Below are 25,726 nucleotides of genomic sequence, written 5' to 3'. Positions count from 1 at the left end.
CACAGGCAGGGAAAAGAGCATGTAATCTTACTTTTTTTTCCATTTATGACCATGTCTAGTCTGCCTTTTTTGAATTAAGGCAGGGTAATTTCATGCATGCATCCCAGAATCAACCCCTTCTCCCCCTACCCCCATTGGCCCCAGAATACAGGTGTCAGAACCTGCAATAATTCATCTATTACTTTGTTTCTATAACCACCTCTTACTCTCCTAATGAGAAGGTAAAAGCTTAATGGATTTATATCTTAAACCAGGTTGGCCATTATGTCCAGCTCTTGAAATCACTTGGACTAGTCTCTAGTCTTAAAATGACTATTCCATTGGACTGTTACCTTTGCACAGACCTGCTGATAAATCTAGAGGTTTAATTAGGAAAATCAGTATTTTCATTTTTCTAGCTAAAGGCATGATACAAGATGCAGCAGTAGTTAACGTATCTTCTTCCCCCCCCCCCCCCCCCCCCCCAACTGTACTTGTCTGCCAGGTTGTAATTATTTCAGGAGGAAGGCTTCAGTCTTCTTGGGCTCCATAATCTTATACTGAAGTAGTTTTTTATTCATTTGCCAACCGAAAAAGAATAGTAATTTGGTCACATTCCCTGGTTCCATGTAGTAGTTGTCTTAAATTACCAGATTCCACTCAGTTTGCTTTCAGTGAAATACCATTTTATTGATTAAAGAATAAGAGGGTAGGGAAACAAAGTTAGATCCCTTAAGAATAATACCTTTACAAATTCTATGGAAAAATCGTTAGTCTGGTTGAAGCTTAGTAACAGATTTTTTTTTTAACTGCCTAGATTTATAGCCTGACAGAAAATGGTTCTGCAGCTTAGAGCTCTATAAACTTGATGTCTTGGTCATGTAACCCATAGTGTCTGACAGCTGTAAACGCCCACATTCTTCCTGCTCTGCTTTTCATGTCCAGGCATCAAAAATTTCATTTATAATTCTTCCTGAGCTTGACATAGAAGTAATCTCCTTTTTCCCCCTCTTTTAAAGTCTGTTAGCTGCCATTTTGGCTTTCCGTCAATGCCTAATCGAAATATCTCAGACTAACTTGAGCTTGTTAATTGTCAGGCCTTGTTGGGTAGCAAGGATGCACATCCCAAGTAACACTCTTCTTTCCGTTTGTATCTAATGTGGTCATCAGCATTCTGGGTTATTGTGTCACTCTCACAAATTTTAAACATTATTACACTGACTAGGGAAGTTTCTGCAAACTTTGGTTATAGTCCTAACACAAGTTTTTGGGTCATATATGGTAATAGGAAGTAGGTATTTTTCCCTAATAAGAGTGAGTGTTGTAGGGACAAACAGCAAGGAATAGGAGAAAGTAAAGACACACTTTTAAAATAAAATTTACCAGAAACGCTGAAATCTATGTATTGGACATACCATATTTTCTCACATACAATGTGTGACTTTCCCCCCAAAAAATCAGCCCCCCAAATTGGGATGTGTATATTAAGCAGGGAAGCTGTTTTCTTCACTAGAAAAGAAGCACGTCTGGAGACTGTGTCTGCCATACAGGTGCCAAGGTGGCTGCCACTTGTATTTGCCTCTGCAAGTTTGAAGGGGCAGGGTCCTGTGTTAACTCTCTGGCTGAGCACTGTACCATGTGCCTAGAGCAGCTAAAGAGCTGCTGGTAGTACCTTGATGAGGACTGTGATGTGGAAACTACACTTTATTTACAGGAATACATATAAGGAACTAGTAATAGTAAAAAAGTAACAGTCTTGCTATATCCTTGTAATGGTTTGGGGCCTAACCTTGTGTGACGTAGAGTAAGTCCTCTCGGGAGCACAGAGCATCCAGGAAGTGCGGTGTTCTTGGAGACAGTCTAAGTGAGGCAGCTGATACCACAAACTTCCTGCTGCCTCACAATTAACGTAGCAAATCTCACATAAAGTTGGTACCATTTACAAGTTAATTAATTGCTAGTATGAAAAGGCCGTTTCTTTTTTAGAACAGGGAATACCACTTACTCACACAGTCAAAAGTGAAAAGGTCATTTTCAAATGGTGCACGTTTCATGAGTTATAGTTATTTTCCATTTGTATCACGGCATGAAAAGAATATGATAAAGATTTGTTTTTTATTTTTAAATTCTATTTTAACCTCTAACAGTTGCTTTCTTTATGAAGCAGACTAATTTTTTAATTGAAGTATATAGGCATGTGTTGAAAATGAATGGATGTTTTGTACTAGAATTTCTCTAAACATATATATTTTTTTCTAATCCAGCAAAGAAAAATATGATAAGGAGTCAAAACTCCACTGACAGATTGAGACCAATAACATTTTTCACTCAAAAACAGTTTTTCTTTCTGTTATAATGAATCTTTGATAGAGGAAGAAAACTATTAGGAAACATTTATTGCTAAATGATAACTTTGCCTATATATTTATCACCTCGTTGTACTTATTACTCATGTTTGTACCCTTTCTGGCAGAGCTCAGGAGACTTTTATTTTAAGTGAATAATGAAAAGTGCCTAGAGCATCAGAAACTATACTTGTCCATTTAAGGCAGCTTCTCCATATCGCCCTGACCAAGTGTCTCCAAATGTGACTAGAGATGTGAAGGCCCGGAAAAAAAACCTAGAAAAAATCAGGGAAAAAACATTTTTTTCCGAGGACTTTTTTTGTGTTTTTCTGAAAAATTGGAAAAATTGGAAATTTTGGAAAAATTAAAAAAAAGAAACCTCCTATGAAATATTTTCTTTTAGAACGATGAATAAAATGTTTAAGGCAAGGTGTTCATATATTGCTACCCCTTTACTTCTCAAAAATGTTTTCTATTAGTTATGTAATAGGAAGACTTTTATGTAAGACTATCTGCTGTATCAGATCATTACAGTTCCTGTACATTGAGGACAAACAGTACAGTACAACTCTCAAATGCAAGAGCAAGATGCATTTCTGCCATTTTCACAAGAGGAGGAAGAAGGATTCAGTGCCGCCTTTGCTTGTGGACTTCCTCTATTGTTGAATTTTGATCTAGAGGTTAGTGGATTTGCTCCTGTCCTCCTGACTAGGCCTCAAAGGACTGGGAGTAGACAGTGGCAACAACATCCATTCATTCCGGTAGAGATTAGAAACAAGGAACTTATTGCCCTGCTTGCTCAAAAGCCTTGGGAGAGGAGACAGAACAAGTCTAAAGGTTTTGGAGTTGGAAGGAACCTGCCTCCTCCTGGCCGTGTGACCTTGAGATCTACAGAGTTGCAGAAGCAGCACAAAGGAGCTGAAAGAAAATATTCTTCTTTATTGAAAGGTAAAAGTTTACATTTCTCTGAATTCAGTATATTAAACTATATTTTAGCTGCATTAGTATATTTTCATGACCTATTTAATTCATAATTGAATTCCTACTAATCTGATGTTTTGTGACAAATCACCCAACCTTAGCAGTGTGCTGAGGCCTGCAGGGCAGGGAAGTTGTTCACAGTTAACTGTGAGGAAACCTCTCCTCCATCCATTACTAAATTTGTACATGCTGTAGCTTAGTGTTTATATATGCAAGCTAGCCACTAAATTACAATTTTTCTCTTTCAGCAAAATGATGCGACCGATTTCTAGCATATGGAAGCATTTCCACTCTGCAAGTTATTCTGAGAAAAAAATGTGATTTGCAAATACTGTCAACTGAAATATGCATTTCCAAATGCTACTAGGATGACCAAACACATCTTTGTATGCAAGTGTCCTGGAGACATTAAAAAATACTTAATGGGTGTAAGTGAGGAGGAGGTAGATCATGATGATGAAAGTGCAAGCAGCTCTTTCTTACGTTCTCAGTCCAGAAGTCCTCCTACTGCTGCTTCTATAACATCAGCATCACAAAGGGTTGCCCAGTCAACATCCTCAAGTAACCAAATATTGCAGCCAACTGTATACAAAAGACTCTCAATAGCATCATATGTAGACAAGATAACACCTGAAGATCAGGAAAAAATTGACCAAGCTCTTGCAAGAGCAATATATTCTTCTGGGAAACCATTGTCAATACCTAAAAATGCATACTGGCAGGAAGCTTTAAACTTACTAAGACTATCATACCGTTTGCCCAGCAGACGTTCTTTGAGCAAGTCAGAATATGAATGTGTAATGCAATCTGTGCAAGGAAAAATCAACGAAGCACTGTGCCTTGAAGTACTTACAGATGGATGGACAAATGTGTGGGGAGAAGGAATCATAAACTTTATGATAACAACACCTCAACCAGTTTTTTATAGAAGCATTGAAGCAAGAGAGAACGGGCATACTGCAGAGTATATCAGTAGTAAAATATGTGAAGTCCTACAGAAGATTGGACATGGTAAAGTATTTGCTTTGCTGACTGACAGTGCAAGTAATGTGAAAGCAGCATGGGAGATCATAATGGATAAATATCCACATATTACTGCAATAGGATGTGCATCCCATGGGCTAAACTTGCATCTTAATGACATCATGAAGTTGGACAGTGCAGAAGATCTATAGAAGAGCAAAAGGAGTTATAAAACATGTAAAAGCTACTATATTGTTGCTGCAGTCTTTAAGAAGCAGCAGGAAGAAAAGAATGCAAAGAATAAAATAGTGACACTCAAACTCTAGTAAAATTAGATGGGATGAAGTGGTAATCCCATTTGAAAGTTTACTAAAAAAACAAAGAAGCTTTTCAAGAAACAGTAATAACTGAGGATCTTAAAGTACCCAGAAGTGTAAGGAACACTGTACTTGTGGATGTCATCTGGGTTCAGCTGCAGAACTCCCTGAAGATCCTAAAACCAATTTCTTCAGCAGTCACTGCATCTGAATCAGAGAGTGCACTTTTGTCAGACATTCCTTACCAAATGACTCAGATAAAATTAACTGTTTTTGAGAATCTAAGTGTAGCTCCGCTTACAAGTACAGAAGAAAGAAAAGTGAAACTTTATTAACAGATGGAAAGAATTTTGGTGCCAGTCAATTCATGCTGCTGCAGATCTCTTGGACCCAAGATTCAAAGGCAGAAATGTTAGTGTTGATAGCACTGCTACTGCATTTGACTGGATTACAAAACTAGCAACACACTTAGGACTTGATGTTGGAAAGGTACTTTCAAATGTTGCAGAATAAAGAACATCTTCAGGTATTTGGTCCAGGAATGCAGTCTGGGACTCTGCCAAACATATCCTCCCTGCAGCATGGTGGCAAGACCTTTGCACGACACAGCCTCTGACTCTTCTTGCTTCTCACCTGCTTCAGATTCCTGCATCTTCTGCAGCATGTGAAAAAAACTAGTCTATGTTTGTAAATAGTCACACCAAATCAAGAAATAGACTAACAGGTGAAAGAGTAGAAGCGTGTCTCAATCCAGGCAAATCTTCAGTTTTCAGAAGTCCATAAAGATGATAAAAATGAAGAATCAGAAGAAGCAAAAACTGCTGATAGTGATAGCTCAGAAAATGAGACTGATTAGAGAGTTTTATTAGCAAAATTTGTATTCAGTGTCTTGAGGTTTTTTTCCCCTTTTTTTTTTCTCAGCTCTCCTGTATCTGCTTGACACTGTGGAGGAGAATAAGTCCAGAATACATAATAACTTTTTTGTTTTACTATAATGTTGATGGTTTCTTCTATTTTCAACTTTAATTTTGCCTGCTTCTCATAAACTGACAAAAACTAAGAGATGCTAGGTTCCTTGAGAGTTCAGCAGCTTATAGCTCCATTTGTAACAAACATTAAAAACATTTTAAAGTAAATTCAGTTAGTAAATTTGTAATTATTGTCTGAATAAACTATACTTTTAAATTTAATAAACATACCAAACATGATAATTTTATGAGCAAATTAAGTTATACATAATATATTTTATGTTCTTAAGGTAGCAAAGTGAATTTGGATCTGTAAACGGTGCTAAGAAAATAAGTACTGCATATATTTCAGTTTTTCCCAAAATTTCCCTTCTATTCTGGAAAAAAAAATGTTTTTTCCCCCATGGTTTCAAAATTTCCGGAAATTTTACATCTCTAAATGTGACCTAAAGAGTACTACCTCTAAGAGTGAAGTCAGTCTGGGTCTCCTGTTTGTTACAGTTCTTTGTGCCTCTGTGGAAACTAACAAGAATACAAATTAATGTTGTTTGCATAATTGGACAAGGAACAGATCTGAAATCACAGGCTACTTTCACATGGACTTCCAAGCTTTTTCTGTGTTATTGTAAACCGGTGGTTTAGAAGTTGGTGATCAAGCAATTTAAATGCTATGATTTGAAAAACTTAAAGCTAAAGGAAGAAAATCCCTTGAAGAATTTAAACTATATGAACAAGCTAGAAATGTTTCTTTTTTAACTAATGCAAAACGGAATTAGTACGTCTCACTGATGTATCCTGACTTACTATGCCACAGCCTTGCTAACAGAGACTCTTCCTAGACTCCTGATCTAATCAAAGTACTGAAGACAACTGAAAACATAGAGGACAAGTCAACTTTAAAGGCCACTTCAGCAGATAAATGTAGAAAAGGCCATTCTTTCGTAGCTTAAGATGTTTTCATTTATCCTCTTCAGTTTTTAGTGTAAAACTATATGAAGAAACATTTTAAGAAGGGCTGTGAGTAATTAGGCCAATATCTTAAGTTTCTTTTAACATAATTTTGTGTGTGTAATTTCTTAGGTTTCTAAAAACAGAACTAAGAACAGAATTTCCATCTCATGGAACCGTAATGAACCTCCTCAGAGGTGATCAACACAGTTTGAACCCAGGACCTTTAGATCCACAGCACAGATCTCGACCACTTAAGCTAAAGGAGAAACTGGTAACAGTAGTAGGCTGTTATCTTCTGTGTGGACCATCCAGTAAAAGGTCGGGGAGGACATGTCCTGCTTTGCTAGTCACTTACGTTATATTTGCTAGACTGCAGAAGAATCTTAGGAACCTTGGTTTCTGTTCCTGGATTAGAAAAAGCACCTTAATTGCAAGACAGGGCATTTATGCGGAAAACATTGTGACCAGGGCCGGCCCAACCATTAGGCTAACTAGGCGATTGCCTGGGGCGCCAAAATTATATGCAGAACAAAACGTGTTTCTGAATTTGCGGAACTGAAAGCATGAAAAGCAAAGTTCTAGTTTTTTCCACAAATGTTCATGAGGATTTTCCTTTAATTGTATATGTATTATAATACATTTTATTTGTTTTTGCAGTATAATTGTGTTAGGGTTAATGAAAAGTGTGAAACAGTCAATGTATTTTTTGGGGGGGTTTTTGTTTTATTGTTCATTTCAGATATCAAATAAGTACATGTAAAAGTTCATTCTAGACGTCTTATTTTCCTCTATATTGGAAGTGGTGGGGGTGCCGAGGTACACAGTTCACCTCAGGCGCCAATTACCCTTGGACCGGCCTTGATTGCGACTCACTAGCTGACACTTGGGTTTGTTGTGTGGAGACCATATTTATTCCAGGCATTACCAAAGGAAACCCTGTACAAACTGTTTCCATACCTATTATCAATTAGAGCTGCGGTTGCAGGCTTGATCTGGCCTATGGAGCAGAAGCTTTGGCTTCATTTGACAGCAGGGGACTCATGCTTTACCATGGCTAAGTAGCAGATAGAAGCAGGAGTAGAGAGAAGAAGCAGCTGGGTCCTAGTGCTAGCCAGCTGCAAAACATTACTGATTCCTGAATTAAGGGGTATGGAGCTTTATCTTAGTAATAAAAGCTGTTAAATGTACATGGTTATGCGAAAGAACTAAGAACAAAATGTATTGCCTTTTCCTGGCTCTACACTCAGGCACACTGTTTCTTGGGCCAAAGGGGTTGCTTCTGGATCTTTCCCCCAAAGATCCAGCTCCATGGGCACTTTATTTCAACCAGACTGGAGCTTGAAAGCACTCAGTGAAGTTACACACTGCAAGGTTAGTGAGATTTGGATTATGCTCAACACAGGTGCAACATTCAGGGATTTTAGTACCAAATCTAAAGCATTTTCAAAGGCTGTCAAATTTGAATATATACATGTTCATGGGGACAGGAAAAGATGCCTTTGTCAAATTTCAAGGTTATGGTCCAAACCTGGAGATCAGAAAAACAGTTAGAAATACATTTTAGTTTTATGCATTTTGATTGACAGCGTTCTAAACAACAATAGGGAATTGTGATGTGAAGGGTAGGCAGCCTTAACTGCAGGGAGCACTACTGGTTGTACCCATTATTTACCTGTTACAGAATTAAGTTATCTGTGCAATGAAGGGATGGTAGACTACCAGTGTTTTATATGACACTGAATTTTGTTATTTAGTGGCTCATTCTCCAAAAAACTTCAAAATACTTTGAATACAGTAACTAAAAAGATGAAGGTTGATGGAAACATATTAATGTACACTTGATCAAGACACTAAGGATTTTTTTATGTTGCAAGAAAATAAAATGATATTTAACACAATAAATATGCTTGTTCCTGCCTGTTTCCTTGTCAGCATCTAGTGGAGACAATACCAGACTAGGTAGTCCGATCCATGTAGCCATTCCAGTGTTCCTATAGGTATGTTAGAATGGAAAGAAGTGCAGGAGACCCTTCTTTCCATTGCACCTGTACTGGAGGTTATCTGACTCTCTGCATTGGGGAGTGCAAGGTAAGTAGCCCCCACCCCCACCCCCTGCTTTTTAGTAACCTGTGTGCAGTCCTATCTCTTGCTTTTCATGGACAAGATAGATTAAAAGAAAAATCACCATTTATCGTAGGGCACTTAGCTGTCTCCTGGCATAGTTAAGCAAGTATATATTTTCCTCTTGGTTATCAAGGTGTGGCTTACTTTTTTGGCTGAGACCTAGTTGTTTTATTTCTGAAAATAAATTCTGCTGTGTCTGATGTACTTATTCCTTACTAGAATCACTGTGTTCCTTGATTTTCCTGATTTGTAGCGTTAAAAGAATGGCTGCATGCATCAGCAGATGCTTTCTTGTAGAGCAGGACTGTCCAAAATGCCACCTGCAAGGGATTAATTTGTAGCCCCTGGGTTCCCACTCGGCTTCTGCTCCCTCCATTGCTGTGGCTGCACCAACCGCTGGGGTCTCCAGACTCCTTTGTCCCCTGGCTTCCACCTTCTGACCCCATCTCGGTTGAGGTGTGGTATGTGGCAGAGCCTGTGGCCACTCTTCCATGCAGCGGGGGAGCTGACAGTGGGGACTAAGATGCTAGGGGAGTGCGGAGAGAAGAAGGGACATTACTTAGAAGTTGGGCAGCCCTGTTGTAGTTGGAAAGACACTTTAACTGAATGTCCTCTATTTTTTTTTTAAACTGATCTCTGGTTGCCTAGAGATTTTGTTTCAAGAAACTTGCTGTATCTTATCTAAAAAAAACCGTACAAACTGAAGTTTCCTTTAAGCAGACATGTAGAAAACGATCAAAATGATATAAATAGTTTAAGCCAGTGGTTCTCAACCTTTTTGATTTTGGGACCCATTTGCCAAGATTGATGGTTTATCATGACCCATGCCCCCCTCACCCTGCCAGTGCCCAACCCACAGTCTCCTGCCACCTGGGCCCTGCTGGCGCCCCTCATCCCCAAGCCACAGCTCCCTGCTGTTCCCCTCCCTCCCCCCAGCCATGCTGGTGCCCCTCATTCCCAATCCGCGGTCCCCTGCCCTGCCCAGCCCTGCCAGAGGGGCTCCCCAGCTGTCTCCGTCCCACTTGGGCGAGAGCATGAGCAGTGAGTGCAGGCCCCTGCATGTATGGGCACTTCCCCATGCTGCTGGGCAAGGCATGCAGTTTCCCGCTTCTCCTTCCCCTACTGAAGGGCCCCATCCCTTCCCCCTCCACTCCCCCTGCCCTGCCGCAGCTGCCACCGTCCGCAGCATCAGGAGGCAGGCACATGTGTGTGCATGCACACACACATGCACATATACACATGAATGCACCCCCCAGCCCTCCAGAGAGTCCCCTGGACCTCCATCCTCCGCTCCCCATACTTACCTGCGTCCAGTGGCTGGGGCTGCTCCCATGACCCAACCTAACTTTATGCTGGCTGTGTGCATCTGCACGTGCAGACTCGCATGCACCTGCTGCCTCCAACTATCCTAAGCAGCTGCTTGCAGGCTGGAACGCTGCTAGCTTGCAAGGGGAAACCCACGCTTTAACAGGTTTTTCTGGGGACCTGTTCACGATCCTTTCAAATACTCTTGTGACCCACTTTTGGGTTGCGACTCATTGGTTGAGAAACACTGGTTTAAGTCATTACTGGTATGTTACTAGCGCAGCCTTTCAAATACAGCCTGGCAAAACTTCATAGAGCATTTAATTTCCATGCACCCTATTTTAACACATTTTATAGGCTACCTCATTAAGAAAGAGATGAGTAGTACTGGAGAGCCTTACCTACTCAGTAGGAAAATGCTTGGCCTGGGCAGATAGAGGCCATGTACAAATGTTCATTTCTAGCGGCAGAAAATTTCTGCCAGTAGAAATGATTTCATAGACACTATAGATTTCATAGACATTAAGGCTGGAAGAGACCTCGGAAGATCAGCCCCCTGCCCCAGGGGCAGGAAGTCAGCTGAGGGTCACAGGATCCCAGCAAGATAAACACAATTTTCTCTTGAAGACGTTCAGAGTAGGTGCTCGAACCACCTCCGATGGCAAGCTATTCCAAACCTTGGGGCTCGGACAGCGAAGAAATTCTTCCTTATGTCCAGCCTGAAATGGTCTCGCAGGAGTTTATAACCATTCGACCTTGTCATCCCTTGCGGGGCTCTGGTGAACAATTATTCCCCCAGATCCTGGTGAACACCCCTGATAATCTTATAGGTGGCCACCAGATCACCCCTGAGCCTGTGCTTTTCCAGATTGAAGAGTCCCATGGCTCTCACTCAGCCTGTCGTCGTAAGGTCTGTTTTCCTGACCTCTGATCATGAGCGTGGCTCTTCTTCGGACTCTCTCAAGCTTCTCCACATCCTTTTTGAATTGTGGAGCCCAAAACTGGACGCAGTACTCCAGCTGCGGCCTCCCCAAGGCCGAGTACAACGGGAGAATGACGTCCTGGGATTTGCTTGAGAATGATTCTGGGAGAGGGAGCAGTGCAGACACTGTCTGCAACCACCCCATCTCCTCTCTTCCTTGCACTTTCCCAATCCCGGGGTGACCCCAGCTTGGGAGGCTGCTCCAGTTCTGTTCCTGGGAGGGCTGGAATAACAGGAAAAAGCCCCTGCCTGCTACTCCAGTGTGAGAAGCAGGCAGCTGGTAATGCTGCTCTTTTCACTCGGCTGCTGGGCACCAGGAGCTGAGAAGATCAAGTGCTGTGACAAAGACCCTGCTGTTCCACACACCTGGGACTCTGGTGTTAGGAGTAGGCAGGTGCTTTGCCTGTTTCCTTGGGGTGAGCCTTCCCACGCTCAGTTCCCAGGCCCCTCTGGCTTACCCTTGCTGCTCACACCGCACAGTTACCAGGGTGGCAAGGGGAAGCCACCAGGGCTCGGGTCTGGACTTGCAGGCTCTCCCCAAATGCACCTCCCAACCCTGCAGGCTTTTAAATAGCTGTCCAGTTGGGCAGCACTGGTGGCAAGGGGAGGCTGATGGGAGCTGGTAAAATCGCCACCTCTTCCTGAAACTAGGGACTGCCCAGTTTGGAGAAGAGGGTAGAGAGCAGTGGCTGTTCCCCTCCCCTTCTGGACCAGTCCAGTGGGGGACAAGAGCAGCAACCCAAAGCCCCCAGCCCTCTTCTCACTCTGGGTACTTCAGTGTGAGAAGTGGGCAGAGGGCTTGCAGCACTGCAGGCTCCACTCAACTCCTGGTGTTGGAGAGCCAAGCAGAGGGCAGGGCAAGGCCTCATGCCTCCTGCTTACACCAGGGAGCGGCTGGTGACTACTCCTCCTTTCCCCTCCTGGTCTATGAGGTACAGGAGCAGCTGCCTCCAGTGCCTTCTCCTGGCTGGGGTCACCCTGGTCTCAGGAAGGCACAGTGCATGGCCACAGAAGGACTATAGGACCACAGTCATCTCTGGCATCTTTAAAGTCCTTAAAAAATAGTTGCATCCAGGCCCAGAGTGTTGGTACAGAAGTAACAGCATTGACAATTCTGTACTTAGCTTTGAGAAAATAAAATGCACCAAATATTCCCTACTGTTTGTTCTGATTATTAATACTTACTTCAGCTTTTCTAGAGGTTAGTAGTTAGCAGCACATAAACTCACTGTTTCCCCAGCCAGCCATAATTTTTAGCTATTCTGCTAATTTTCTGTTTAATTTGATCTGTTGAGGGAGCTTTGAAATCTGAATTTTAATACATTTTGTTTTTATGGAATTATTTATAATATCTTAGTAAAGGGCAGCTTCCTTGTTCGTAATAATTTACATAACATTGTACTGCTCAGCACACTTAAACCACTTAATACAGAATGAGTCATATTACAGTTCTGTAGTCATTAATCAGTGTTACTGCATTTAGAGTAAATAGCACCAAAAGATCTGATCTCTTGGAGTTTTTATTCAACAAACTAATAATTATTATTATTAAAATAATAGCATTTGTGTTCTGAGGTTAAATTTGGGGGTTGAACTAGCTATATTTTCCAACATAGACTATGCGCACATAGGTAGGGGTTTACCTAAATCATGGGGGTACTTACCAATTTTCACGGGTTGATTACAGTGTAATGTTCTAATTCCATGGTCATTTTGCTGCGGTCCCATCCCTTGGTGCTGATTGGCTGAGAAGCCCTGGTGGGGTGGGACAAGGAGGCACCCACCATCTTGTCTTCTGCCCTTCATGCTGCCCTACCAAACAGTGCTTTCCTGTCCCAGCAGCAAGGACTGCTGGTTCCCCCTGGGGAATCGGCATTTTATTTTTTTGGCATTCTTGATTCTGAGGATTTCATGAACAATTCTGGATTTTGTGATTTCCCCAAAACTAGCAAAATCATGAATGAAGTAGGTCCCTACACATAGGTAAAAATTATTATTTTGTATTTACATTCATTCCTATGTGCAAATGTACTTTGTTTCCTTTTCTCAGTTGTTTTTGAGGTTGTCTTGAGCAGAGGAAGAAAGGCTTTGAAATAGACGTTCTGCTACCGTCAAATAAGTTAAAATAAAGGCCAGTTACAATCACAAGCAAAAACTTAAGTAAATATTTTAGGTGAGACGCTGAGCAAAAAAAACATTGTTAAAAGGCTTTGTTCATAAATGTTTGTATGCAAATCTAATATGAAAAATGTACCATTTTTGGAACACAGTAACTTTGGTTTAAAAATGAAAAAAAGTTACAAATTCCATGAAAGGAAAAATTAAGAAGGCATCTCGTTTACATTTATTGGCCGCTGACAGATGTGGGGGGAAAAAACAACACATCACTCTACCAGAAAAGGAAATGCAGCAGTTTGACCTGGCTCTCCCAGCATCTGTATAGATCGCGCACTTCAGCGGGGCTTTGTGGCACTTTTATCTAATAGGTGATTGAATCGGTTCCTGGGTCACACCAAGCTGAAAGTAAAGCACAGGGTTTTTTTCCCCACATCTGAAAGCAGCCATTGATGATATGATTTTTTTATTGGAGTTGTAGTAAATATGATTAAATCAGTGTTTTGTCTTGAGCACAACTGGGCAATTACAATATATTTTGTAATAGAGAGTAAAAAGTCAGTGAGTAGAGGAAGGTATATTTTCCTAGTAGTATGGTTTTAGTTTACTATACTGTACCTTGTTCGTGTTTTAAATTGTATCATTTAGTGATAGCTAAATATATTACTCGAGAGAACAAAATATAATTGTTTTGCAAAATAGGACTTTTATCTTCCAAGGTTTTTTTTAACGCTGGAATAGTACATGTAGTATCTGAAACAGCTTATCCAAGCACTCAGTCTTGCTGTTGTGCTGGTCAGTAGCCAGATTGTGAATGGAGTGATATATGCTGCCTGTGGCATATCCACACCATGCCTGTTACATGAGTACAAGTACCAAGCAGCATGTAGCTTGACCTTGCAAAGACGTCTCTCTGGTAACTGAGGTAGGCTGATTGTCCCCTTCAGAAAGGCCCATAGGGGCTACCTGCAAAGGTAGAGCTGCTTGGTAAGTTCTTACTACATAACCTACGTGCAACTTAAAAAGATAGACTGCATGCAATAAAATTCTGCCTCAAAGATAGAAGGGCCAGTGTCTTTTCTTCTGTAGCTCTCCATTAGTGCAGAAATTGATGCATCTGCAGTTTAAAAGTCTTTAATTTTTTTTTCAAAAGTCCCCTTAATTAGGACATCTAAAAAAGGAAAAATATTGCAATAAAATATAGAGTTGTCTTTCATATTGTGAAAATTAAAAGCAGGAATATTCTTTGGCATTTTAGCAGCTAGACTAGAGCTGTTCTCATCAGAACTGTTTTTATTTTGTCATTTGTCAGGAGGCATCACCTTTTGGCAGTGGGGCTAGTTCTTTTAAAAATATGTATACCAGTACTCACGTCCATATCTGAATGGAAGAGCACAGGTTTTCTTGAATTGAATAAGAGCCTATATGTAGCACATTTTTAAAACTGATGGTCAAATGTTGAACTGTGTGATACCTTCTGAGATTTATCTTGTCATGTGGTGTAATTATTTTGTAATTGCTATAGAGCATGTACTTCAGTTTCAGTTCACTGCAAGAACTTCAGTTTCTCTGTAATGTATCACTTGTTATCTAGTCTGGTGTGTGCGCTTTTTACTTTGACTTGAAATCCAGCTCTGATTTTTTTTAAAGTGTCACTCAATATATCTTTTGGGAAACTTGCTTAAGCAGTTGAGTCTTTTAGGAGCATCTGTATATGTTGTCTACCTACATTTTGTATTGGTTACTAGTCAAGACTTTCAAAGTTTGGTGCTTAATCACCAAGCTCAAGAACACTGAAACAAATGAGTAACAAGTAATGGACATGAGTAATTTTTACTTGAGGAAAAGCCAACTCTAAAGCTTAGTGGTAAAATTAACGTGAGATGAATTTGACTAAGTGCTATACCGAAGCCAGGGTGCAGTGATGAAGTCATCTCTTGACAGATGTAAGGTACTACATAACATGAAAAATATATGGCAATAGTGCCTTGAATCTGCAGCCTCCCTACCTGGTTTGGACTAGATTCTAACTTCAGGTGTATCTATCTCTGATATTGAAGGATATTGATTACATTAGAGAGCCTTGGGGATTGGAGGAATCCCATAAAAATGATGAAATGATTATGAAATATATCATCTTATTAGAGGTGGTCAGAAAAGATCCAAGTATTTAGTACTTAAGGTTTAAGAAAGCAATTGTAACCATCTGCAAATTGTTGGGGAATAAAAAAGAACTTAAATTCATATCACAGAAACCTTTCAATTCAGTTGTAGTCCTGGTTGTGTACATTTTCAGTGTTCTGTAAATTTACCTAGTGGAGTGTGGGATCGCCCAAACCCCTACATTTACTGTCCGAGATTAATGTCTCAATTCAGGTGCTGCTTAAGGAGCTGTTTTTTCTTTGAAGGGGTTTGGTACCTCCAGATCAGGGCCAGGATACATTTGTAAAGCCGTGTGGATAAACTTGCCTGCCCATCTGCCTAAATGCAGTTGGTAAAAATGATTCAGTCTTGACAAATGCATATCATGAAGTTCAATTAAGAAAAAGAAATTTGAGAGCAAGTCAAATGGATTTTTTTACATGCCTAATTAAATCCATTGTGTCTGCCCTGCTGCTTTTTGCTCTCAACAAAAAAAGCCATTTTAATGATAGTTGTAGCTGGAAATGTATTCAGCAAAGGAAACTGTTGTGGTTCTTCTATTTCTTTTCTGTTTTCTCTCAGTTTGATTTATTTTTTTCCCCTTCCCCCCTCTCTTCCTGTTTTAGCAGGCTGGGGAGAGATGCCTGCTGTCCACACAAAGACTGACGCTTCTTGGGGAGAGCCCTCATCCCCTTCTGCTGCAGTTGATAATGGCACTTCAGCATGGGGGAAACCCCCCAGCAGTGGTGCGGGGTGGGGAGATAATTCTGCCGAGTCGGCAGGGACATATGGAAGAACAAGTGCTCCAGCTGCTGCCCCAGCACTGTGCAAACCAGGTAAATAAATGCATGCATTAGTGTTATTTTGAATGGGGAGGGGGATAGAAAGTGGGAGATAGTCAGCATGCATTTTTCAGTAATATTTGGTTCCCGTATCTTTGTCCAGTTAAGATGTTTTTTAGTTTCAACTGTGATTTAGAAAATGTCATAGTATTTTTACACTAGGATTCAAAGTTATTGGGTATTGAATATATATGTATCCTTGGTACACAATTATGAATAATCTGCTAAAGATATACAGAAGGGGGAACTGTAAGCTCAAACGCAAATGTGCTTAATTCTTATCTCACTCATAAAATGTGAACAGCTATGTCGATCTAGTCACTAACTAGATGAAAAGCAGGTAAATTTAGTGGAAGCCTCCAGATGAGCTCCCTGGAGTGTGTTTCTCCAGGGACAAATAGCAGCGGCACATAGTTGTAGCCGCTATTTTCAACTGCTTTTCTCAGGGACAAGACTGTTAGCTAGAAGGCTAAGATCCACAAGAGGAGGAGATAATATGTATGTTTAGTGGCTGGGCACGGCTTTGGAACTATATTTCTTAAGAGAATGGAATTAACACAGATATCGCTGTCTTCAGGATAAAAACAAGACCTTTGTTTGCTACATTCCCCACAATAATAATAATAATATTTTTTTTATTGTTATTATTCACCCCTTCTCTCCCACTTATGGGAAGAGAACTAAAGATTAATGTTTATTAAGCTTTTTGAAGAACCTGTATTACTTGGAAAAATGTTTGGCTGCTAAGGTAATGAATACAGTATGAACGAATCTATCTGTAAACTTAAGTGTTTAAAGTCTACAGAGAAAATTACTAGAAGTATTTCTTTCTTCCCAGCTTCAAAATCTATGCAAGAAGGCTGGGGCAGTGGTGGGGATGAAGTGAATCTCAGTACTAGTCAGTGGGAAGATGAAGAAGGAGATATGTGGAATAATACTGCTTCACAAGAGAGCAATTCCTCCTGTAATTCCTGGGGGAATGCCCCGAAGAAAGGACTTCCAAAGGTAGGACTAAGATAAGAAACGGCTATGGAAATGGGTACAGTTAGAGTGCAGAAGTTCTGGCAACATATGTTATATGTTTTCTTTATAAACATATTTCCAGCAGCACCCACTGGATCCAACTCTTCCCCGAGCCTGTGAGGGGAGCAGCATCTGGCGGACTTCCATCATGTGGGCTTGGGGCAGAGTTGGATCTGGCAGGTGCTGCCTGCAAGCTGGGGCAGCACCCACGCAGCTAGCACCCCACCTGGGTGCCCTGGGAGGTGCCGCTGCCACAGAGGGAAGAACCAGGCCCCTTCGCAGCTCAAGGGCTTCATGGCCCAGCAGCAGCTCGCGCAGGCAGGCTCCGTTGAGAGGAAAAAAATTAAGTGGCGAGGGACCTGGTCCCTTTTTTCCTTCCCCCCCCCCCGCCCACGGAGCCTGCCTGCCCCTCCTGTGGCCGGGGGGGCAAGCTGCAGGGGGCCCCAGACCTTCCCTTTACAGCAGCAGCACCCACCTGCTAGCAGCCCATCCAGGCGGCCCCAGGGTGCGCCAGTACCACAGAGGGAAGGCCCGACCTCCCCGCAGCTCAGCGGATGCTCTGCCGGCAGCTCGCCCCCACCCCAGCTGTGGGAGAGGTGGACAGGCTCTGCAAGGGGGGAAAAAAAGGACCAGGCCCCTCACTGTAACAGTGAGGAAAGCCCCTAAATTGAAATGGTGGGTTTTAATTGTCGCAATTAAAAACCCACCATTTCAGTTTAGGGGACTAAACCCCTGTCACGTGTACAAGCAGCCTCTTTCTCTCTTTCTCTCCCTCTATGAACGATGAATATGTGTGCAGTAATTGTGGGGAAATGGATGTCTGAACACTTGTTCTGGTAACTAAAGTAAAAGCTGCCATTTACCAGCCCCAGAATACTAAACAGTGGATAATAAAATGTTTCCCCATTTCACATTAATTGTAATCTATTCCACTGTCGCTGTAATCTATTCCAGCAATAGAGTTGTGTCTAGAATGGATGAATTTGCAGGATGTTTCCAGGGGTGGGATTTCTTATTTTTTTTCTTATGTCTGATATTTCGGTTTTTATCATTTGTTTCCTTTGTGTCTTACAAATTTCTGTATATTATGAACTTGTTAATACTACAGGTTCATAATACTACCAAAAAAAAGGCAAAATCATGGTGGAAGCCTCCTGAACATCTGCTTAGGCTTTGGACTGTCAAGGAAAAGTCCAGCAAAAATATCTGCTTTGTGTTGCAAGTGTGAGAATAAAGGAAAAAATTAGCTGGCCCATGGTGGACATTAATACCCATATTTATGTTAAGATTGTTTTTTAATCACATGAGAAAAAATAATCCTTATGTCAAAACATAAGACAACTTCTGCTCTAAAGGGGTTAGGAATATAGTTTGTATATACAAAGGTTGTTTAATTACTCTGCCAATTCTGCTATATGGACCATTGATTGATCAGGTATTGCAATTTTTGTGACTAACCCCTTTAGTAGGTGTCTATTTGTTGTCTGATCATTTGGAGAGCTGCACATCAGGTTTTTAGAGGAAAAAGTTGTTGAGAGTTCTACTAAAGATATCTATTTCACTCTTCAGTTCAGTGACTAGCCTGAATAGAGACTGACAGATTTTTATCTTTACATTTGCAAATACAATTTTTAGAGTATTTTGAGGAAGCTTTATACTATTTCAGAAATTCTGACTCCATTGTGTTATCCCGCAGAGAAATGAAATGAAGTAATGATATTCTGAGATAAGGTAGCTTTGTTTATTGCTCAGCAAATCAGGTAGTAAGTAGTTCTTTACAACACCTGATCAGATGAGGTAAAATTTGTGTCACGTCCTCTGGGGAAAGAGAAGTGTAATTATATCCTGTTTGTGGGGTTCATGTATATGTTATAAATATTGTACAAATGCACCCTGAAGCAACATGCAGTATTAATAAGGGAAACCTGCCGTGGATTTGGCTGCCTCTCACTGCTATGAATATGGAAAATAGACAATTAATGGTATTTCCAATTTATTTACCCAGGGCATGAAGACATCTAGCAAGCAAGATGAGGCCTGGATAATGAACCGTCTGATAAAACAGCTCACAGACATGGGCTTCCCAGTGAGTAATATTCTTATCCAACCTGTCTTGTGGCTTGGTTTTTGTAGCTGAGAAAATATATTTTTAACCGTTTGCATTGCAGATACGATCATTGGTCTTGCCGAAAAGGGAAATCAGGTTTGGGAGTTTTAACTGCATTTGCCCATTTATTTCTATATCGTTTCAGAAGCTTCCAGAAAGGGTGAAAAGTGACATATTTAACTTTGACAAATCTAGCAGCACTTTAAAAAGTTTCTGTTTTATTAAACTTGGGTATTAGTTTGAGCTTATAATAGACCCTTTTCTTTTTCCCCAGCCTCTCCCAAACAAATGAAATTGGGAGTAATGTGTTTATGAGAGCCAGGTGTTTGACAGTGATTTGAAAATTCACTGCCAAACAGTGAATAGTTGTAGACTTAAATATAAGGAGGAAATTATTTACATTTTTAGAGCAGATATGCAATTGGCCAATTGATACAAGCCAAAGATGTGTGTGAAACTCATCATTATTTGCAAAAGCAGAAAAATTGTGTATAAAAATGTCACTTACCATCTTTACCTAAATCTAAGACAACCCTGAATTAAATGTGCCCCCCAATAATTAGATTTTATACATGGAAAATTTGTTACAGTTTTACATGTACAGTATAGAATCTAAGTAATGGAGGGTCATCTTTAATACATCCCCCCATTATTACAAGGAGGCAGGCAGTGCGGTGGGCCGGTGGTGTGGGGATGTCCAGCAGCTTGCCTCTGCTTCCTATCCTGCCCTTCTCCCACCCTGCCTCTGTTCCCCCCTTTCCTCCCTAGCCTCTACTCCCCACTTTCACTTCCCTGCCCCCCTCTTACCCTTGCTTCACACCAGCAGGCTCTGTCCCCATTCTAGCCTGGGGCACTGAGCACAGGCCCAGCCCCCATAGCAGCTGTGCAGGCTGTGCTTGACTGCATGGGGCCATGCTCTGTGCCCTAGGTTGCAGCATGACAGAGCCTGCCAGTGAAAGCAAGGGTAAGGGTGATGGGAGAAGGGCAGGTCAGGGAGCAGAGACTACATGGGAGTGTGGGGAAATGGTGGGGGGAAGAAGCTGCAGTGGGGACATGGCAGGCTGCAGAGGTAGCGGGTCCAGGGTAGGCAAAAGGGCAGGCAGCAACTGTGGCTATAGCCCCAGTCCTGGGTAAGGGCTGGAACCTGAGCTACAGCAGCTACCTGCCCCATCACTGCCCTCATACCTGATTCTAGGACAAGGGGCTTTTCCCCCCCATGTTAAATGGGGGAAGAAACCTCATCTTAGAATCAAATAAGTATGGTAATAAGTGGCAGTGTTATACCCAAGACTTAAAAGACTCATGTAACTTCCCAGTTGGCCTGGAGTTCTGTAAAATGTGTTTACATTTAGCTTGAAGCACAATTATAACCAAATCTTTATTGTTTACAGAGAGAACCAGCAGAAGAGGCCTTGAAAAGCAACAATATGAATCTTGATCAGGCCATGAGTAAGTCTTCTTCTTTAAGGGCATGTCAGGAAATGATCTGATCCATTTAAATTAGCATTGTACGTCAAACCCACAATTATGTTTTCAATGATAAAATGTATTTTAGTTTTCTATGTAAACTGAATATTGATTTAAATAGGTATATAAATAATCTCTAGCTTTGTTTTAGGTTGTGGAGTGTTTGTATATTTGCTTTGCTTTTGCATCACCTTTTCTCTTCTATTATCTTCATTTCTGTGCAGGTGCTCTGCTGGAAAAGAAGGTGGAAATGGACAAGCGTGGAATGGGAGTGACCGATTATAATGGAATGGTCACCAAACCCCTTGGCTGCCGCCCACCACCAATCTCCAAAGAGTCTTCCATGGACCGCCCCACTTTCCTTGACAAGGTAAATTCAAAAATATGAGTTATAATTACAGACAAACAGGTTGGAATTTAGAAAGAGCTACAGATTTCTGGTGTCTAGCACAGACATCTAAATAGATATGAATTTACAGATGTGTCTGTCTTGTCACGTTATTTTTCCTTTTCTTTCTTTGTTTTACTTGTGTGAATTTAATGCCTATGGTATTGGCCAGTTTATTTGTCTTGGAAAAGTGAGCAGAGTCTAGAATTAAAGGCTCTGCGCATTCAGTTGAAGGAAGGTCTGGAGACTTGAGGTCAGCTAATTTCATGGGATGGATATTACATAAAAAGAAATCTGAGTGAAAGTGTTAGTCTAAAAATAAGGAACATGGATAGGGCACTGAGCACAGAACCCTAAACAGAAATGTGTAAATAAGTTCAAGGAGTCTGTGGACACTGCTTGCAGTGTCAATATAAATGAGCCAAGAAAAGACCACAAATAGATTTTAAGACTCGCCTATGGCCATTTTGACCAGTGCCAGAAAAAATTACTGAGAGATCCCAATATTTGGTGGTGCCATAAATATGAAATGCACAAAAGAAAGAATGTGAGGAGAAGTGAAAACATAACTTTATAAGGAGCTTCTGGAAGAGGCAGGAAAGAGGTTGAACCTGGTGCACTGAATGTAGATGATCATCAGGGTTTCCTTTTGCCCCTTCCTTGAACCAAGCCTACAATACGTCCGTTCTCACAGCTCCTCTAGGGAGCTGTCAACCTCTGGAAAGGGACGGGTTAACTGTTCTGTAGACTGTAGCTCTCTTAAACGGTGGCACCATTAAATTCACAATGCTTCAGTCCCCTCTGGGGGAACTACTGAGGAAAAAAAATAGTTCAGATTCCTCACCCATGTATTTCTTAAGCCCTTTGAAACTCCATTAAAGGTGCCAACTTGGGGCAGAGGGCATGGTCGGGGAGGGTGGCATGTGGTACTAGTATATTCTAGCAAATGTCCTAAAAGCGGTTCATTTCACATAGACTCTTCACAGGGTGGGAGCTGTCATGACATCTAGTCTTATTAATGCAGGCTAGATTAAAACCAGCCCTTTAAACATGAAAAGGAGTGTGCTACTAGTCCGAGGAACCATTCAGCTTTGCACCTTTCTGTACTATTGCAGTTCTTTTCTATTGTTGTCTTCATTGAAAAGTTGGGATTCTGAGAAAGATGTTGCATGAAAGATGGCTGGATCTGAGATCCTGCAGTATTTCCCTATATCGTGAATAGAAAATGAATGTGCTATTTCACATTCCAGTCCAACATTTTAACAATTGGTAAATGTTGGCAACTATTGTAGGTCATTAATTCTATTTTTGCTTTTTTTGAGTCCAAACATTTTGCTGAAGGTCTGATTATGAGAAAACAAAACAAAACAAAAATTAAACAAATGACTGTAGGTACAGAACTATACCATCTGTTACTGTGGCTAAAAATGCTGCTGGCTATAAACCAAGACTCAAATTGTAAAGTAAAATTAATTGCAAAGGAACCTTACATGCTTTGAGCTTGCCTCAGTTCCACATCAGAAACCTTGTGTCAGTGCTTCAGTTTAGAGTCATGGCAGTTTTCCTCTCACTGAATGTATATTAGCAAAGCACTGGCTTGTTTTAAGAATGCCGCTTTGTTCTTCCAAGTCTTACTTTCATATCAGAAATGGCATGGGGTCTATTATATCATTCTTCCCCTTTTCTTGAATGTCTTTCTCACTTGGCTCTTCTTTCTTCCTATTCTCTATCCCTCAGCTTAAAATAATTATCGGTTCTTAACAACTGTCTATTTATTTGTGGCAAGCCTTAATATGCTAATTAAATAATTTTTCCTATGATCATGTATATACAATTAATACATACTGTATTTTCTCACATACAACACAAACCTTTCCCCCAAAAATCACCCCCCTCCCCACAATTACCGGGTGTGTATTAAGTGTGGAAGCTGATTTTCTGCCAGAGACGGAGGTACCTGGCTTTGGTTCCTGCTCTACAGTGCAGCAGCTGTTGCTTTACTATTTAGGCAGTTGAGAGAGAGGTAGTTGAGTTCATGGCTCATTGCCCTTCACTCCATTGGTGTTAATGATTGTCTCTCCTTTTTAATGGTCTTGATGTTCCACTAATCAAGCTAACCTTTCTTAGGGCAATTTTGTTGTCTGCTAGCTGCTCTTGGTCTCTTCTTCCTATCTTCTTTGAGACTTTCAAAATCATATATCCATCCGTGGAGACTAGGCTTCAAGAACAGCTAGGGGTTCAGCTTTAGTTAAGAAAAGGAGAGCAAGTCAGCTGAAGATTAAGGCTCTGTCCCTGCTCTGTGCAACCATAAGTCTGGGGAAAAAAAATGTTTCCTCCATTCTGCCTTTCAAAAACCAGGTGTGTATTCAGGGGCATGTTGTATGTGAGACAATGTGATGTATGTCAATTAACCATTTCCTTTCTAGGAGCAGTTACATCATTACCAGAGAGGGAGGCCAGATATATGCTTCATTAATGTATAATATAAAATGTGTTAAGTATAACATGTGCTAAGTAGTAAAATATCAATATTTATACAGCAGGTAAAAACTCGGTATAGGAATGATCTGTCACAATTTCTTCTTTAACAAAGAGAAAATTCCATTGTGATCCAATCCAGAATATATATTTACCTGTTTTCATGCTTGGATTTCATGCAACTCATCTGCTTAAGAGTCCCACCCTCCCTCCCCCTGAGATATTTTCTAAATCATTCAAACCAGGGTGTCCTTCCTTGTTTGTGGTCAAGTCACCCAGTCCCCTGCCATGACTGAACTGAGATCTTCAGTCCATTTCTGCTTCAGCCCTGTCTTTGATTGTTTTGTCAATGTAGGCTGCTTGCAGATGTTAACAAAAAACCCAAAAAAACCGTGCTTTACTAAAGTAAGTAGCACATATAGCAAGTAGCACATGCTCCGCAGCATCTGTATAGATCAGGTACTTCAGCGGGGCTTTTTGGCACTTTTATTTAAGCTGAGTCAATCACCTATTAGGTGAAAGGGCCGAAAAAGCCCCACTAAAGCGCCCGGACTGTACAGACGTTGGGTGAGCCAGGTCCAACTAATATGCTGCCTCTTCTGGGCATGTGCTAGGCTTGGTATGGGAACACACCAAGTTTAAAGCACTATTTTTTGTTTTGTTTTGTTGTTTTAATGTCTACAAGCAGCCTCAGTGGCTATACTTTTGGTTTAATTTTTCTGAGTCTTTAGTAGCTTACTAAATACTTGTATTGCTTGTGTGCCTGTCAGCTCTTTTTACTTGGGCACTGTGGCCCATAGCTTTGGCTCTCTGATTTGGGCCACAGTACTATCACTGCTTACCACTTCTTTGAAAAACTTGTTCAGATCCTTTCTCAGCCCTCTGTATTGGGTGTGGTAACTTCCAGAACTTTAATGTCTTATTGTGATGTTATACGCTGGATGTGCTCTCTTCCTCATTTTCTTTGGAATAGCAATAGCTTATGTAACCAAATATGTGCCTTGAAACTTTGTTCTGACTTACTTTTTCAACACCAGAGATCATAAGAAAGTAGGGCCAGAGGGCGTCATCTAGTCCTCACCCCCTGCTAAAGGCAGAATCAGCCCTGACTAAACTATCCCAGTCAAGTGTATTTCTTTGTCGCAGCTGGTGAAGTTCAGAATGCATCTTACAAAGGGCCAAGTCATCTGCTTCCCACATTGAAAGCTTAATGGTCAAGGTTTTGCTAGAAGAAAGTCTTGCCAACTTACGGCATTGCATTTCAGGATACCTGAGCTTTGATCCTGGCATTTATGTCAGACAGCTTGTTATTACAAAACTAGTTCTTCTGAAATTTTTGGAATATTGGGTGTACATAGCCAGAAGACAGGTTGATACATTGAAGAAAACTAATAGCCTGGCTTAGTCATTTCCTTGAAAGCAGTGCCAGAAGATATGATATTGATTGGACATCATTTGCTTCGTATGGCATCAGTTTCAAGCCTGTGTGGTCAGCTTTCTCCATCAACTTCACTGACATCCAGGAAGGCTCATTTCTTCGCCTTTTGCCACCTTATCCCCACTCCTACACTGTTCCATCTGCACTACTAATCTTCTGTCCTTGCTCAGTTCCAAGTCTCCACCGTGATGTCTGTATTCTTGAGCATATATAAAACCATGTGAAATTGTCCGTTCCAAATTCATTCTCCTCTTCAGTGCAAATGTTCCTCTTTCATTAAAGCCTCTGACATCACAAGGCTTGATGCCCAGTTTCCACATTTAGCTTCTTTCATAAACCTCTTTCCTCATTGCCTTTATTAATACCTGTTTTTTTAACATGAATGTCAACTAGTTCCTTCAGCCTTATATAGTCTTCTTGCCATCCCATTCCAAATGGGTCAGTCAAATGAGCTGGACAGGTTTTTTTGGGGGGGTGGGGTTGTCTTTTTGAGGACCTTTGTTTGCACCCGTATGATTATTTGTCGGCTTTTAAAGATTTTTTTTACCCTACCCTATCTCACACACACACGCGCGCGTGTATGTACATTTCCTTCATTCCACCATCCATTCACGCATCATCACTCTCAAGTGTTTATTGTTTTTACTCTCAAGCCTCACTGAACTTCCTTAGTTTCCAAGAATGGAAATATTGTGAGGCAAGTCACAGTTGCATCTTTGAGCATACCATCTTGCCGGATTCTCACACACCCACCTTTAGGATTGATGTGGTTTTTCTTTCCATATCTGTTCAGTTTTATAGGTGTAAAATT

The 25,726-nt window shown here is 41.0% G+C and overlaps 1 protein-coding gene across 7 annotated transcripts in view; it reads left to right on the top strand.

The window, feature by feature from the left end:
• Window positions 1-25,726, top strand: part of TNRC6C (trinucleotide repeat containing 6C) — a 182,251-nt gene that overhangs the window by 127,971 nt on the left and 28,554 nt on the right. For all 7 annotated transcript variants that reach the window (XM_006018326.3, XM_014517267.2, XM_014517270.2 and 4 more), the window contains 5 exons: window positions 15,799-16,008; window positions 16,853-17,019; window positions 19,043-19,123; window positions 20,536-20,593; window positions 20,836-20,981. In XM_006018326.3, the coding sequence (XP_006018388.1) occupies window positions 15,799-16,008; window positions 16,853-17,019; window positions 19,043-19,123; window positions 20,536-20,593; window positions 20,836-20,981 (662 nt within the window). The remainder of the gene's footprint in view (window positions 1-15,798; window positions 16,009-16,852; window positions 17,020-19,042; window positions 19,124-20,535; window positions 20,594-20,835; window positions 20,982-25,726) is intronic.

The sequence above is a fragment of the Alligator sinensis genome, unplaced genomic scaffold (genome assembly GCF_000455745.1).
Source record: "Alligator sinensis unplaced genomic scaffold, ASM45574v1 scaffold400_1, whole genome shotgun sequence".
Lineage (NCBI taxonomy): Eukaryota > Metazoa > Chordata > Crocodylia > Alligatoridae > Alligator > Alligator sinensis.
The sequence above is the reverse complement of the archived record's forward strand: the minus strand, read 5'-3'. Positions and strand labels throughout refer to the sequence as shown.